An 18,747-nucleotide genomic window follows, 5' to 3' on the forward strand; every position below is an offset into this window, starting at 1 on the left:
TAGTTGTAGTTCTTGAAAGAAAATGAGCCGCGCTCTGAGAAAACGGGTTTTATCAATGTGCGCAAAGTGTCAAACTGGAATAGCATGTGCAGTCCGCACAGGCTAATCAGGGACGACACTTAACGACTAAACTGGATTTTCGTTAAGAAGAGACATTCTTTAAACAAACAATAATTGCTAATACGGATTGCAGACACATGGAAAATATTAAACTTTTGTAAACTTGCTTGATTTCTTGTAATTGAGCAGTCTTTTCTATGGGGTGAAATAAAATACTGGTGGGTCGTAATGCTACTAATCGTTTAAGTGCCATTCTCCTAACATTTTCCAATTAATTAATTAAAAAGTAACAAATAACCATCTGAAAAAAGAAAAGAAAATAAAGCCAAAATAAAACTGAATGCCACTTTAAAATAGGAGATGATATCATTAGTGTTACACCGAGCTATAAGTACTTGGGTTGTGTATTGACCGATACGCTTGACTTCACGGAGACAGCAAATATATTAGTGGAATCTGCTGGTCGCGCACTTGGTGGCTTGTTAAACAAGGCTTAAGCATTAAATGGACTTACATTTAACGTGTTCACAAAACTCTACGATACCAGTGTAATCCCAGTGATGGACTACATCTCTGGGGTCTGGGGTTATAAAAAATACGCAAAATGTGATACGATACAGAACAGAGCCATCCTGTCGTTTCTAGGCGTCCATAAACATGCGTCGAACTTGGCGATAAATGACAATACTGGATGGAAATCGCCCACAATGCGACATCACCTGAACATTTCCGCCTATGGCACCGTCTCGTCGAAATGCCAGATGACAGAATTACAAAGAAAGTATTTTTATGGGATTACGCACACAGCCACGGATGGTGTTCGGACGTGAAACATATTTTTGAACAATTTAAATTTACATGACCTGTATACTTCCAAATCCATGAGCAACCTGTCGCTGGACAATTTGTTGTGCCATGCTAAAGAGACATTTACACATATATATATGCTGACCAATGGCAACAAGATCTCCTATCCCAACCCAAGCTCAGAACTTACCGCCAAATTAAACACGAACTTGGATGTGAAAATCTGTGTCTATACAACTACCAAAGCACTTGAGATCTTACATTGCTCATATAAGAACAGGTACCTTGCCGATGCGGATTGAAACCGGACGGTTTGGAAACCTAAAAACCAAGAAAGACTGTGCCTTCTGTGTAAAAACCCAATAAGGTCGAAACAGAATACAACTTCTTATTTGAATGTCCATTTTACCTTTGTTTAAGACTATCATATTATAACTGTGCATCAAATATAAAACCAAACATAACTAACATTCCATATAACGAGAGGCTAACATGTATGCTGACTGATAAGAGACTTATTCATAAATCTGCATTGTTCATCCAAGATTGCTTTATGAAACGATCGGAAGCATTATATGTATCCGACTTAAATTAAAATAAATCAACATGTAAAGTATATTACTATGTAAATAATATTAGTTATTTCTACATGAACTTGCAATACTTTGATTGTAAGTCCACTGTTTAATTATTAACACAAGTTATTCATCTATACTATCCATGTTTATACTTTAAACAATTTAACTCTTTTTATTTTCGTGATCTTTACACTATTTTGCACTATTTTGATGTAATTTTATGACTACACCGATAACATGTAAACTCAGTGACTCGTAAGCAATTTATATGGCTGGGTAGTACAATGTTTTTGTAAATATTTTTGCTTATTATAATATTGATCGTATTATTGCTGTAAATACCAATGATAATATATGTACTATGCGTCACGTTAATAAAATATACAACTACTACAATCTGCCTTACTTAAATGAATTTCTAGCAAGCAACCAGTTTGCAGCAAAATAAACGTAAATTTTCACAGAACTGATTTCTATTAAAATGCATCTTATTGTTATCGTTCGAGTTTGGTTTATAATTGGTTTAAAATTAAAGTATTTGATCACCATAAATCCGCGTTCTTTATAAGGTGATGGGTTTGATCCATACTCAGGGAGCTTTCAGACCGGGAGCGTTCTCAATAAGGTGATGGGTTTGATCCCTAATCAGGGAGCATTCATAAGGTGTTAATCAACAATTGCGCGTTCGTAAGTTGTTAAAGTAAATTCTTACATGTGGAGAGTTCTCAAGGTGTGGGCTTTGATCTTAATCACTGACCTATCTCCAGGTGATGGGTTTGACCAACTCTCGGGGAGGGCTATAAATATGAGCCTCGCTCTGCGAAAAGGGGGTTTATTGCATGTGTGTAAAGTGCTATCCCAAATAAGCCTGTTCAGTCCGCACAGGCTTATCAGGGACGACACTTTCCGCCTAAACTGGATTTTTTTTGCTAAGAAGAGCCCTTCTTTAAAGTTAAAATATCATACAAGCGGAAAATGTCTCCCTAATTGGCCTGTGCGGACTTCACAGGCTTATCTGGGACGACACAATACACACTTGCAAAAAAAACCTTGCACAGAGCGAGGCACATATGCAGATCCCCATTCGGGTAGCGTTCTTGAGCTGAAGAGTTTGATCCTGACTCAAGGTGTAAGGTTTGATAAACCTCTCGGGTGCCTGTTCAAAGTAACTGGTTTTATTTAAACTCTGGCGGCGTTCCCAATATGCTAGGTTTGATCTCCACGTGAGTAGCATACACACAGTATAGGGGTTTATCCAGAAATTGTTCAGTGTTCTCAAATTGTCGGATTTCATTCCCATTTGGGGAGCGTTCTGAATTTGTCGGGTTTGACTCCCAATCAGCATATCTGATCTCAACTAGAGAATATAATAACGTCGAATATAATGTATTGCATGGGATATCGGAATATAACAGGTAACAAATATATGATTATGATTACATAATAAGGTAATTTCAGTTGACGGACAGTTGTCGATATGGCGCTCGTGGGACGCGTGTCAGCATCCATGTGACATAGGAATCCATTTCCTGTAAAGGTAGTGCGGCAATCCAGCTCCTTCACAAGGGGCGTCTGTGTATGGGGGACGCAATTTTGTTTTAAAACGCACCCTGTCCCTGTACGCGTGCGAAGCAAAACAACGCCAGGACTTGCAGACTTCATACAACGCCAAATATTGCGGGAGCGGATTTTCTAGTGGGTAGCGCGGGATATAGGTCAGTAAATGCTCATCTCGTTTGAAAATATTTATAAGAAAATACTCTCTTACTATCACACACTAGCAACAAACGTCTTATTCGAAAGTTGACATAAGACTTGAAGCAATTCAGACAATCACTATAACCGGTGTTTACTTTATAAATGGTACATATTATTATTGTTTGGTTGCTTCGCAACACGAATATACTCTTATATTTACTTGTTTATAAGCACTTAAGATCATAACAGAGTGTCACAATGATTAATAGATTATCCTTTTTATTCAGTTTTGTTTGGGGGTAAAGATTTCCGTTTCAAACTGTTGATAATCTATCAGCAACACGTCAGATTATTTATCCCTTGCCTATACATAGATTTGATTCCGCTTGATTGATTCTTTGAGTGTATATATGTTTCTGACAGGAATAAATTTTACTATAAAACGAACTGCATGTGATACATTTTTTACTGATGTAATTATACTAAATTGATAATGTAACAATCAGTTACCATAAATTGTATTGCCAACAAGCTGGACAGTTCGTGGACCCGACAGACTGCTCTGCGAGCTACCGAATTGAGGCCTGGTGCATCGTTAGGGTGCATTAGTACGTGCAGTGCACAGTGGACCATGTATATGTAGGTGATCGCACAAACACGGTCTCGTCCTCAATTGATGCTGTCCTTATTAGCGGTCACACGAATACTTCTACTGTAGCATCTAGTTCTTTCTTTGTGTTCAGGAATTGGTGTTTATTAACGGTTAGGTCTACTATGTTTCGATGTCAATGAACTGACTATTGTATTTATACGAATCAGTATACATAAGCTATATGTCCCATAGATACTACAGACTGCGTTAAACCAATAACGTGTCTTATGTTCAAATATATCGACTGCAAGTGTACACTGACGCTCATTATTGAAGCATATTATACTTAATTAAGAATAGAGTTTTCTCCCTTAGATAATTGCTCGAATGTCTTTAAAATCGAGCTGATTCGCTTTGCGGTTACGCAGTGGGTTTGTAAGCTAAATTAAAAGCTTTCAAGTCAGTGCAATTATCCGCGCGAGTTCAAATCCCATTTGTCATTGTGTATTTCACGTAAAAACGAAGTAATTAACTCCTTTTTAATACGAGTGAACATCTTACATCTCATAATTTGGAACGTTTCCCTTAACAATTTACATGTGTGTCTTAGTTTGTCGAACTAAATGTATGTCTTTCTGTCTGTCGGTCGGTCAGTCCGCTCGTCCGTCCATACGAAGGTATGGAAGAAATTATAATTGTATATTTATTTGTTTGTTGTTGGATAAATGCTTTTTAAATACACAGGCAACATTTTAACGTTGCAATTTATTACATGTATTTCATACTTTGTACATTTCATCGAAATGAATGTCAGAGCTGAAAAGCCTCCGATTTCAGGGGCGACCACCGACTCTCCCTTGCTACCAATTGCGAGGGCGTGACTTTTTGCCCTTTCCTTTCTTCTTGCTCTTCGGGTCGTCCGACGATTTTTCATCAGAACCACACTCGCATGGGGTTGCTGTTGGAGCCACCGTTGTCGTCTCAGGGCAACCGCCTGGAATGAATTCAAATGTATGAAGCGGGTATTCCATATGAACGCGAACATTAACGTGAAAGTGAACGACTGCGTGATCCGCGTTACGTGATCCGCGATACGTGATCCGCGATACGTGATCCGCGATACGTGATCCGCGCAAGAGGAGTCAATGCGTCCGCGAATTCGCTAAACGTGAATTTAACCCATTTATGCCTAGTGGACTCTGCCATCCTTTTAAATTGGATCAATTTATTTCCAAAATTAGGCATATCTAGTATATTTATTTTTATATTTAGAATATTTCTTACAGAAGTTCCTTTAAGCAAACAGCGCAGACCCTGATGAGACGCCGCATCATGCGGCGTCTTATCTGGGTCTTCACTGTTTGTCAATGCCTTTTTCTAGACGTTAGGCATAAATGGGTTAATAATCGTATTGGTTTTTCCAGAGAAACGTTAAAAAACAAGACAGAAAAACTTCACACAATATTATTTATTGATGCTGTTTTTATACCGAAACACTTGCAGCGAAATATGTATGAATCCGTCTATTCAACTTTACCAAAGAATCCCCGAACAATTAATGTCCTGTTATACAAGAATGTTCTTCAATTTTTACTCCCTCTAGCATTTAATTAATAAATAAATACAAAGCCTTTGCATATTCATCATCTTCCCATAAATCATTCAAATTGAATCATATGAGTGACGTATGATCAACAGGACGATCTATATACCTGTAACGACCGAAACAGTTGTTGTTCATCACATTTCATTTAACTTTTTGCAAAGCTTTCGCTTGTTTAAAAAACACGAGCTAAAGAACTAAACGCATATTTGTGGTTTTACAACATGATCATAGAATGTGTCCGTTTGTCTTAAAATGTACTCACATGATGTCTCTACAGTTTTCAACAGTATATAACTTAGGTAAAAGTAGTCCAACTCTTACGTTAGCTATTTACCAGCCCAAGTTTATTGTTAATGTTTCAGTGCGCAGAATGGATGGATGCCACTGACTCCATGGCGAATCGAATGTAATGCAGATATGAGACTCAATCTGGGAAAACTGGGCTTAATGCATGTGCAAACAATGTCAGCCCAGAGCAGCCTGTGCAGTCCACACAACAACGGACAATAGTCAAAATACAGCCCGCCTATACTGGCTTTTCGTTTAGAACATACCTTCTTTAAACGAAAAATTCCATAAATGCGGAAAGTGTCGTCTCTAATTAGCCTGTTCGAACTAAAAAGCGGAAAGTGTCGTCTCTTATTAGCCTGTTCGGACTAAAAAGCGTAAAGTGTCGTCTCTTATTAGCCTGTTCGGACTAAAAAGCGTAATGTGTCGTATCTAATTAGCCTGTTCGGACTAAAAAGCGGAAAGTGTCGTCTCTTATTAGCCTGTTCGGACTAAAAAGCGGAAAGTGTCGTCTCTGATTAGCCTGTTCGGACTAAAAAGCGGAAAGTGTCGTCTCTGATTAGCCTGTTCGGACTAAAAAGCGGAAAGTGTCGTCTCTGATTAGCCTGTTCGGACTAAAAAGCGGAAAGTGTCGTCTCTTATTAGCCTGTTCGGACTAAAAAGCGGAAAGTGTCGTCTCTTATTAGCCTGTTCGGACTAAAAAGCGGAAAGTGTCGTCTCTTATTAGCCTGTTCGGACTAAAAAGCGGAAAGTGTCGTCTCTAATTAGCCTGTTCGGACTAAAATTCGGAAAGTGTCGTCTCTAATTAGCCTGTTCGGACTAAAAACAGGCTACTCTGTGATTACACTTGCACATGCATTAAGCACAGTTTTCCCCAAAACGCGACTAATCAGGTATTATTTGTTTCTGCAATTATGCATACACATGAAAAGTTTGTTAAAAATGTGTTGCTCAATAGCAGTGTCTTTTTTCACTAACGTACACGACGAACATGAAAGAACTTTCGATATGTCTCATCTACCAATATAATTCCCAGCTGATGTTTTTGTACAGGCCATTTTGTGTACACTAATTATTTATCATACCCCAAAGCTCATGTTCTACATAACACCACCAATTGTAACGTTTGGTCTCACTTATTCGCAACTTGACGATCTATCGATCTTCCTGTTACACACGCTTTACCAAAAATGGCAGCGAGTTTCTTGCTTTACGTAATCAAGTCTTAGACTTACTTGGTAAACCATGAACTGGAACTTTAAATGTGTCAGTATATACAGTTGTGTTATCTGCTACGCTGAAACAATAAAAGAAAACCTATAATGTTGTTAAGACACCTATATCTGAATTATAACGAGTAATATATGTAAATTTCTGTGGCACCTGCTTAAGCGAAATGCTTTAGAATGACGTGGTGAGAAATTGTTTAAAATCATATTTTTAATATGACAACAGACATCCACGCTTACAACTTGTACGTTTGTAGTTCAATTTATTTAAAATGGATTTACCAATACGTATAATGAATTTTACTGGCCGTAGGAAGCATGTCTTCATATAATCTGTTGTTTTCTTATTAAGACTTACTTCCAGGTCACGTAGTAACTTGACACGCAGTTTTCTGCGAGAGCAGTCCCATTACCATATATTGTTAAACCCTGTATGGTAAACTGCCCACCAGGAGGCTGCTGACTGACCACACTGAAAGATCGAACATGTAAAAACTGCAGACATTTAGGGTAGACCGGCATAAATTAGTGATTGTATTAACAGGCATAATGCACTTAACTTAACGAAATTAATAAATATGCGAGTGTGTATATATATATATATATATATATATATATATATATATATATATATATATATATATATATATATATATATATATATATATATATATATATATATATATATATATATAATTTATATAATATTTATATTGAATGACTTTTGTTACATATATATATATATATATTCAGAAGTTTACACGACGCTGAACACTTTACAAATAACACTAGAGAAAAAAATGTGTCATCATCATCATCATCAGTAGCAGCAGCAACAGCAGCAATATCATCATAATGATCATCATCACGATTCTCGTCGTCATAATCATTATCAACGTTGTCATAACTCGACATCATAATCACATTAAAGATTTCAAAATTCCGTTCATTTATAACAATGCTCATTATCTACCTTTATTATAGACAAATATGCTCGGTTTAGAGGAGGTTTGTTAGGCATTTTCCATGATAAACAGCTGATTGTATATCTTGGCTTTGAGACGGGGCTAACAACTGTGAACTCTGTAGCTACGCCACTGGCAAAACGTGACCGTACATGTTATTGTTGTATCTAAACAATACACTAGCCATATAAGTTTTACCTAACAGCCAAGGGGCCTTCACCTCCATTAGTGTAGATATAAGCCACAGAGTATAGACCTGTCACTCCGTCTAAATAGACGCTTTCAACGCAGACATAGGACACTGTAAGGGGGGCTCCGTCCACTTGAATGTCCAAAACTAAATTAAAAAGGCGTAAAACATATATTATAATAAAAAATGCACCTAACAAATGAACACACTTCAATTACAATATATTTTTTAAGACAATAGTGACATTTGCTTGTGTTGTTAAAATATTCATATTTTATTCCAAACAAATAGAGGCTACTTATTTAAAATCAGTACGGAATCATAATGTTATAAATGTATAACCATAACACGCTGATATGACAACGTATCCTTACAGAACTTAATACATGTAGTTTTATTTCACATTTGTCTGCATTGAGAAACAAATCTAATAAATACAGTGCATTACTGACTAGTAATAGAATAATATAAGGCCCGAGCATATTTCAATGCGTCGAGTATATAAAAGACAACGAACAACGGCTTCGATAACATTTTAATATATATAATTTTAACGAAGCTGAATCTGTATCTTTTTATAAATATATGGATATCGCTCGTTTCAAAAAGTATTTGGCATTGTTACACAGTCCGGTAAGAATGAATCAATTTCTAATGACAATACTGACACGTTTAAAAATAAAATAAAATAAATAACCGAGCTCACGATTCTCCAAGTATGCATATACAAACGGTTAAGTGGCATGACACGCTGTCACGGAAAGCTTAGAGGACGCCGGCATTCATCCACGGCAATAGGATAACCAGCGAAATGTAAACTAACAGAAGGTTTTACAGACGAACTTGATACGCAATAAAGCAGTCATAGTAAGACGGATTCAAATCCTTTGTCAATTGAAATGTTTTTGTATAATTGTGTGTCGACATATATGCGTTTATTTGCAAAATAAGGCGTTTATTAAACAGATTCAGCATCTTTAATTGTGAACGTTGGCACACCAAGTAGTTGAAATAGTCCTGTAATTTTTATGACTAACTCTGAATAAAATGCGAACAGGTAGATTTCGATAATTGTGGCTGGAACCATTCTAAATTAAAGTCGAATCTTTGTTAGAGTGCAAAGGTGTGGGAACCATTTTAAATTATAGTGGAATCTTTGTTAGAGTGCAAAGTGGCGGGATCCATTCTTATTTAAAGTCGAATCTTTGTTAGAGAGCAAAGATGCGGTAACCATTCTAAATTATATTGGAATCTTTGTTATAGTGCAAATTTGCGGGATCCATTGAACTTAAAGTTGAATCTTTGTTAGAGTACAAAGTTGCAAAGCACCGAGTTCTTTAACATTTGCTGGCTCCTTGTGGGTCTATCATTAATGCCCTACCTGTGTTTAGTGGCCATGCTAAGAAAATTGTTTCCCACCTCGATAAACAAATGCATGAACAATTTATGACCACTGAACGTTAATTGCCTCATTCGTACATAGCGTGAAACAACCAAGCAAACAACTCATTTTAATGTCGAATGTAGTTGATTGTTTGACAGCATTGATTGAAGCTAGAACATAATGTTCAGTAACTTTATATAAAGTCTCTTGCTCTCTCAGACAGAAAAGAAATGAAAAAGTGCTCACCTGCTGCGACGACGAAAATCGCTGCCAGCCACATTTCCGTTTGAATCTGTAAATCAAAAAGTGTAATAAGTACACATTTGGGTAACTGTTGTCAACCGAGTCTTCAATATATGTGTTGAATAATACAAAATTGATTCGGAAGTCCAAAACGTTTTAGATCTAATTGATTTCAGAACACAAATCATATAAATGACCGCGCAGACAGTTTTAAAATGTTTTTGAATAATAATAACAAAACGCGTATATTGCACAACCAATAAATAAAGACAAACGACAAATACGAAGGTGACTCTAAACTGATCGAAAAGCAGTAAAATCATTAAAATGTCTTGCTCGTACGCAATACACATTGCGCATATGAGTCGATCTGATGTGCTAGTGATTGTGTCCCATGATATTCTACTGATACGAAATATCTCTGTATGCCATGAACAACAAACACGCTTCTAAAGCGAGAAAGTGTAACCTATCGGGAGAATGAAAATACTGTAATAAAATCACATTCCGGTAATTATATCTACTAACATACGCAATAAACACTTCAATTTAAATTAATATTAAGGTTCAAATGTGTGCAACGTGAACCCTCTACACTTGTAAACTGTAAAAAACATCACTTCAATATTGTATATTGAGAAACAAAATTGCCGATATACACAGATCATTTGAATACGACAACATGCATTGTGTGATAAAAAGGCTGCAAGTATTATGGTTAACAAACAATTTACAATATGGATGAACATGTCAACATTAATAATGACTTACTTTATCACAATGTATTATAATGGAATGCGTATTAGAGCGAAACATGTTTAATACATTCGAATAGTCACCAAAATAATAAGTAACATTAATTCTTTAAATTAATGAATTTAAATTTAGTTGTAATACGTTTTTGCATATATTATTATTGTGTAAGTTGTTGTTAAATGCTAGTTTCCCTGCAAGCCTGTTTAACTCATCCCTCGTTCATAATCAATGTAAAAACCTCAGATCCCAATTTTGTTTTCATTTATGGCGAAATCCATACACAAATAATTTCAAAAAGAGGACTGAACACAAACTGCTCATTGAACGTTACACAGAAGCACGCTATTCCCCAAAGCGGGCTGGGTTAAAATGCGTCCATAGCAGTAACATGATTATACAGAAAGTAGGTAGGATTTATTTTTACCGGTAGTGGAATAAAAGAACTTTAAACTAATGAGTCACCATGTAAAATGAATTATTAATAAAAAAACAAATAAACAATACAGCTTATAATGAAATTGTAAGCACTAACCACAACAACTTTACACTTGTTAAACGATTGCTTCCAACACAAAGCAAACAGAATACGCAAATTTCTATACAGGTAATAAAAAGACTGTAATTAAAAACCTGGGTTAACTAACAATAAAAACTTCAACTTTCATTAGTAATAAAAAGATCCGTAGAAAATTAAAGCTTGCAAGTTAATTAAATTATCATATAAATTTAATTTTTATGCATGATTTTCATAGTCGACACAGACGAGTTTTATTTATAAATTTATTCAAAAAGCAATTTGATTGGCTGACTTACTCGTGGGAACGAGTTAGCTAAGTCGTTCCCTCGAGATGGCTAAAATTATCTCCTCATTTGTTCAATGCACCTCTCCTTTATTCACTGCACCTCTCTTTTTCATAACTCTTTTATTCAGTTTTGCACTCCAATTTCTTTTATCTCGTTCCCTCGACTAAGTAAGTCGTTCCCACGACATAGCTAACTCGATCCCACGAGTAAGTAATTGGTTCCTCAAGTTAGTATGTCGTGGGAAAGAGATAGGACAAAAATGACTTTAAATGAGTGCACGTTAAAAAAATACGTCGAGTGAATGTCACCTATATGCCAACGTAAGTAAGTATGTAAAACACGTTTTTACATAAAAATATAAAACTATATTATTATAAAAAGATAATTATTATTACTTACTAATTTCATAGAAAGCAGTCCATGTCTTATTATTTATGAATCACGAGCCAGAAACTGATCCACGTTATGTTTAGACTTAGTATCATTGAATCGCTGTCAACAAATTAAATAACATGCGCATTGTAAGATAACTTTCGTTTTAGTGACAGTTTTGTTTGCTTACATGATTGGAAACAACTATAAGAAAAGAACCTAACAAAAAGATAATAAAGTGCTTAACACTTACACGTAGCATTCTTATTGCTGAAGAAAAAGCGGAGGTGCTTCTTCAAGTGTCGGAAACAAGTGTTTGACGACTGTAACAAATCGTAAGTTTCACTATTTTATAGCCGATTAAATATCTAGTTACTCTCACAGCCAATCAAAATTATCGGTCATGTTACCTTGTGTAGCCAAATGTAATTACTTGTTACGCCCATAGCTGTTCAGCCAATCAAAATCCTTGGTGATGTTACCGAAAACGGTTGATGATTAATATGGAACATATTGAAGCTTCCGGTCGTTTTCTGACAGCTGCAGAGACTGGTAGTAATAAATTTTATGTTATTATACTCATCAATTTCTCATTAAAATATCCCAGATGGTTCGATTACAATCACGATTCTCCCCAAGTATTGTAATTTGAAAACACAAATCACGCCGTATGGTATTTTCGTGTAAAGCAAGCAATGGAAAGTAAGTTATCAAAGTGTTTTGCCTCTCTGATAGTTGTCAACCGTTATTATATTTAGCTATCAAATTGTTGTATCTCTCTGATAGTTTTTAAAACCTTTTAATAAATGTCAATCTAGCGCTGTTTTCTGTCTTCGGTTTTATTTAAACCGTTATTTTACTAATTTGTTTAAACATAACATAACGACCAATAACAAATACTACACATTATTTTGTGGATGACAATTGCTGTTTATAATATTTGACATTTGTATGAACACTTTCTTTTTAGAAGCATATTTCTTTTTTTTCATAATAAATAAATTAAACAATCGTGCGTTCTTGTCATGTAAGATAGTACTTATGAATAATGATAAAATCAGAATCTTTGGTCTCCATGTTTTGAGATTCGGGAAAGTATTTCATATTTAACAGATTATGTAGCAGTTTTAATCAACTCTTAATCTTCTTCACTTGTTAGAAATCAAAATCTACTAATATAATACAAGTCTGGAGAACTAAATTCTAAAAACAAGCCTTTGCTTTGAAACACGAATTATCAAAAAAATGTAATACATTAAACGATTGTTATACCATATCAAGTGACCATGAGATGCAAACTGTTATTACTTTTATAAATTGTTCGCCATTGTATTGAACAATTTATAACTGAAGGCAAGACTATTTGAGAGGCATCATCGATTAAGTCCAACAATACAAAATAAATTAAAGAGTTGTTGACAAAACAAATCTTTGCATTTGCAAATTAGTTTTATAAAAAATAATTTTCAAAAGGTTTACATGGCAACAATACTGTTTGTTAATTCACCCAATTTAAAAGTTAATATAGTTTACATATACTAGGCACTCATATTGTCCTTTAACTGTTCAAACATTTAAAGCAGACACCTAATGACGACTCAAACTCTTGTTTTAAATTTCTAAATACGTGGCAGATTATGAATTTAAGGATATGACCTTACTGAACAGGGTCGAGTGGTGTTTTTAAGTTGTGTTCATGATGGTATAGCAGCGTTATTATTGAATTTGTAAGAGAACACACACTACATAAAACTTCACTTTAAATACACTGAGTATATGTAACTTATATATTTTACCAATTATCTATCACAAAGAAGTGTTTTCTGAAAGACAATATCCGTCTATTTATAAAACTACATATTGACAGTCCCAATGTTTAATCTTTCAATAAGTAAACAATAAGTAAGTATTATTCGTTCAAAAACAAGACACGGACTGGTCATTTCGAGTTTTGAAGACCTTTTTAAAAATAAAAAAAAGTGCACGCTATGAAGTTTGCAGTGTAAAATAGTCCTTTTTCAGGAAATACCTGGAGAGCATCAGACCAATTACAAGAAAAAAATATATCGATTTGAATATACGACGCACATATATCAGTGTAAAATATAAATGTAAAATATAAAGGTCTTGGAAATCTGAAATACATTGTTATCGTCACTCATTTACCTCGTTATCACTCTAGATAACACCTTTTTCGCAAAATCTGGATGAACCTTTGTCAGAAACTAAAGTTTCACAGTATAAAAGACAGAGTCCAGACTCGTTTAAGTGAGTTAAAAAGTTGACAAGGACTAATCTGTAAAAGAAAAATGTGACCACTTAACATTTATGACTCAATCCTAAAGAAACTTGGTCAGAATGCCCAATAGGCCAATACTATAGTATAAAAACTATATCATCATATTTATTCTTAGAAAAACCTTAAACACATACCCGTAGCCAGGGGGCGGGGGGGGGTGCGTTGGGTGCGTTCGCACCCAATCTTTTTTGACGAGTAAAAAAATTGTACTTTAAGTTGCACCCAACTTTATTTGACCCAAAAATGGTTATTTATTTTTCCTGGAACCCAGTGAGTCTTCGTATTTAAGCGTTAAAATAATATATTCAAATGCAACCGACAGGTGACCATATAATTCATATCTCGCTTAAGTCATTTCCAAGATAGCGCATGATTTTTATTTACAATTTTTAACCGTATAATTGTTGAAATCAACAGAAGTTTTGACAGCAAACTTTGAGAAGATCTAAGAAGCCAGTCCCCGCAAAATGGAATTGGAATCTTTGTTATAAATGGATATTTGTTTTCTGTATAATGAAAAGTTATTAACCTGGCACTCTGATCCGTATAAAATCGATACTTATTTATGGATATTTTATACTGAATGATTGTTTTGTAACTTTTGTCATCGTTATTAATGTCTGTTAAAGCTATAACTTTAATAGATATCATAACAACATGATGAAGCCTACTTATTGTGGGTTGAAATCCCAGTCCAATAACCTTTTTCCACAATTAACTAAATGGCTTGAAAAACAATTTGATTTACTTGAATAAATAATCGTATGCAAATGAAAATACATTTAAGATGAATATTAACGGAATGTTACGTCAGCTTTCGAAAATGACTGAAATCAAAGGACACCCTTCGACTATTGCCGAAGACTAATGAGTCACTGGTTAACAACTTTGCATTATACCACGATTTATAACAATTACACATTGTGCACAGCATTTCCGACATACTGCGTTGTCTTTTTGTTATATCCCCGTTCAACCATTTTCCGATCCCATAAAGGGTTTTCCAGCAACAAAAAAATCAGCTGGTCAAGACAGGATAATTTTTTGTTGAATGACAAGAAAACAAATCCTTTCTACAAAGCAATGTAGTTTTTTGTAGTTTACCAACACTTCATTGCATCTGTTATGCTAAACATACATAACTTTCCACAATGTTTTAATTATGTCAAACTTGACACTAGGAATGTCCTACTCTTAAACAGTTGTTATATTGAATTTAAAACGTTATAACATATGGTCAGGTGGACGTCAACGTTAAATGTTCATCAACTGTGACGGATCTTGAGCATATAATGGGCAAATAAGTCCATCTTTTTTCTTCAACGTCCTGGTATAGGTCCAGTAGATTGTGGTTATAGGGTCTTAATGAAGCCTTACGTTTTATATGTTTCTGAAATTCGTTTAGAAAAAGATAACTAATTTGTTAAAAATAGTTATTTAAAAAAACAACAACAGTTGTACCATTTTGATTTCTTTTTAGTATTGATGCAGATTAGAGAAGACCCAGTTTTTTTAATCAGTGTTTTTTTGTACAATACAATATAAGCACGTTTAGAGTAATGCTATGTCTCTGGTACTATCCATAGTAGCAAACAAACAATTGTTTTGACAAAAAAGACAAATATTTCCATTTAATTTGCTCGATTTATGAATGGTAGAATGTTGGAATGGTAAAACACACCAATTTTGTCTTAGATTCCAAGATTCCAATAAATTATAATATTTTATACCGTTCTTATTGTTCATTTAACATTCTATAAATTTGTTGTTGCAAATGTAAACAAAGTGTGTGCGCGCATACTAGTGTCGGGTTAAACACCGTATAAAATGATGTATATCCGTGACTGATCAAAAAGGTGGTTATTGAAAAACGTGGTGGGGAATACATGTATGTTATATCATATTCATGTCAATCAGTCACTGAGTATGGTCAATGACAGTGAAATTTCATATCAAAATACTCGATAACTTCAGTCTCTAAATACAGTCAAAAAGTGACCAGAATGCATGAGTTTACGTTTCATTATCAAATTTTTCTAGGGGGAGGACCTCCAAAACCCCCGATTGCAGGAGGGGGACATCCCCTCCCGCATCCCCTCCCCCCTACCACCCATCGCCGGCAAAAATTCGCACCCCCTTTTCAAAACCCTGGCTACGGGTCTGAAACATACTCTAATTGCGAGCAGCAATTTTTGCTAAGTGAGCTTTTTAGTACCAATGTTTTACAGTTTTATATAGAACGGATGTTCCAAATGATAATTGACACCATTCATGTTGTTCAAGGCTTTCGCTTAAAACATCGAACCGGAAAAGCGAAAATAACCTAACCGTTATGGATCAGTGATTCTGGTAAGTTTTCGTTATATATGTTTTCGTGTATCGAAAGCATTACTTACAAATCTATATGCAAATTATCATATTACTTCGTCGATTCAGTTTTGAGCAAAAAAACATACAAAAATGATTAATTAAAAAAGGTGTTTAGTGTACAATTTGAGATAATAACCATTGATTTAATAATAAGAGTAGAACAGAACAGAACAGATCTTTCAATTAAGCATTCATTAAACTCTAAAAGTTAAGCAAACAATATGAAAACCAGAAGTTTACGAAAATTATTCAAATCATATTTCTGTTTATGTAGTATTTTCTTGTTACAAATATTGCAAGAACACGATTCATCTTTTAATGTACTAGTTTATCTACAAAGACATTCAGCATATTGAACAATAACCAAAACCACAATATTGTGACTTTTGTTTTATCTGGCATCTGCTCTTGACCACACGTTCACGACCTAATTGTGCTGAGCTATAATATAACTACATACATGTAACACAAATAAGTATACACACCATAGCGATGCCCATTTGTAAGAAGATCTTTCCAAAATTATTGCTTGTACACTTTGAATGAGTTATGTTCCACTTTCGTCCCAATTGACATAAAATCCACTTGATATGCAAAACCAGAACGCTGCAGTATATATAAAATATTGACCTTATCAGACAAGAAAGCAAATCAGTGTTTTGTGCATTATATGCACTCGCTTCAAAACAGAGCGTTTTCTCTTGATATAGTATATTTGTGTCCATTATGACAATCTTTTCAACGCTTCTTATTAGGGCTGGGGAATTGAGAAGAAAGGGTTTTGAGAGTTGTTAAACATCAAATGTATCCGAAAATTGAAGTTTGGTGACTTGTTTAAATGTTGTTTATTGAAACAACATGAGAGAAATATTTACTTTTGTTCTGTTTTTCAACGTGGCTATCTAAGCTCTTTTTTACTTAGATTTTTTTTTTTTTTTCGTTTATCCATGAATCTTCACAATTGAACCCGAACAGAATTTGACATCTTGTCTCAATGTATGGAATTCAAAAATACTGCAATTTTTAACGTATATCAATAGGTGTTACATTCTCTCTGTTTATTATAATGTTATGTGCGTAGGAAGAAATAACATGTGCCATGCTGACAGAGGAGCTCAAGTTTTGTTGATATGAAAGAGCTATTCTCGAAACCAGTTGAGGCTCGCGTGGAGGTGGCACGATTGCTGTCAATACCAGGCCCGTAGCCAGAGTTTTGAAAAGGGGGTGCGAATTTTCCTACAAATAGAAAATTTTGATAATGAAAAGTAAAATCCTGCATTTTGGTGGCTTTTTATTTGAATTCAGGGACTGAAGTTATAATGCATTTTTATATGAAAATTCACATTCATTGACTATACTCAGTGACTGATCGGCATGAATATGATATAACATACATGTATTCCCCACTGCCGTTTTTCAATAACCACCTTTTTTATCAGTCACGGAAGAACATTATTTTATACTCGAAGCTAGTATGCGCGCACACACACTTTGTTTACATATGCAACAACACATTTTAATTCGATAGAATATATAATCAACAATACAAACGGTATACAATATCATTATTTATTGGAATCTTGATAACATTGGTGTACTTTACCATTCCTAAATCAAGCAAATTAAAAGGAAAAAAAATAACTTTTTTTCAAAACGACTGTTTGTCTGCTACTATGGATAGTACCTGAGGCCTAGCATTGCTCTAAACGTGCTAATAGTGTTTTGTACAACAAACACTGATTAACAAAACTGGGTCTTCTCTAGTCTGCATCAATACTAAACAGAAATAAAAATGTTATAACTGGTTATTTGTATTTTTTGAAATTATTGTTAACCAATTAGTTATCATTTTCCAAACGAATTTCAGAATACAACAATTACGGCTTCATAAAGACCCTTTAACCACAAACTACAGGTCCTATCGTCTTAAAGCCCTTATAAATGTATAACAGGACGTTGAAGAAACAATATGGACTAATTTGCCCGTATGTTCAAGAGCTGTCACAGTTAATGAACATTTTATATTAACGTCCACCTGATCATATATGCTATAACGTGTTAAATTCATTATAACAACTGTTTCAGAGTATGGCATATTTCCTAATTGTGGGCAGTTCTGTATGTGGAGCAGAGCAGATGCCATAAGGTGTTGGTTAACTACAAAAAAACTGTATTGCTTTGTAGAAATGATTTGTTTTCTTGCCATACAACAACAAATAAATATCCTGTCTTGAGCATAGCCGATATTTTTTGTCTTAAAACCCTCAAGGTGATCTGAAAATGGTTACGGGGATATAACAAAAAGACAACGCAGTCTGTCGAAAATGCTGTGTACAATCGTTAATTGTTATAAATCGTGGTATAATGCAAAATTATTAACCAGTGACTCATTAGTCTTCGGCAATAGTCGACGGGTGTCTTTTAATTTTTGCGTGATTTTCGGAAGCTGGCATAACATTCCGTTAATAATGATCTAAAATGTTCTCTCTTTCCTGTCGGTAGCATA

The 18,747-nt window shown here is 34.7% G+C and overlaps 1 protein-coding gene across 1 annotated transcript; it reads right to left on the reverse strand.

The window, feature by feature from the left end:
- Positions 1-4,485: 4,485 nt before the first annotated feature.
- Positions 4,486-16,848, reverse strand: LOC127839029 (uncharacterized). The gene is made up of 6 exons (XM_052367165.1): positions 16,727-16,848; positions 9,644-9,689; positions 8,022-8,160; positions 7,217-7,330; positions 6,865-6,926; positions 4,486-4,729 (listed from the first exon to the last, which is right to left on the reverse strand). Exons 1-6 carry the CDS (start codon positions 16,739-16,741, stop codon positions 4,596-4,598), a joined length of 510 nt encoding a protein of 169 aa, XP_052223125.1. The 5' UTR covers positions 16,742-16,848; the 3' UTR covers positions 4,486-4,595.
- Between the last annotated feature and the right edge of the window lie 1,899 nt (positions 16,849-18,747).

Source organism: Dreissena polymorpha, chromosome 7 (assembly GCF_020536995.1).
Source record: "Dreissena polymorpha isolate Duluth1 chromosome 7, UMN_Dpol_1.0, whole genome shotgun sequence".
NCBI classification, from domain to species: Eukaryota; Metazoa; Mollusca; class Bivalvia; order Myida; family Dreissenidae; genus Dreissena; species Dreissena polymorpha.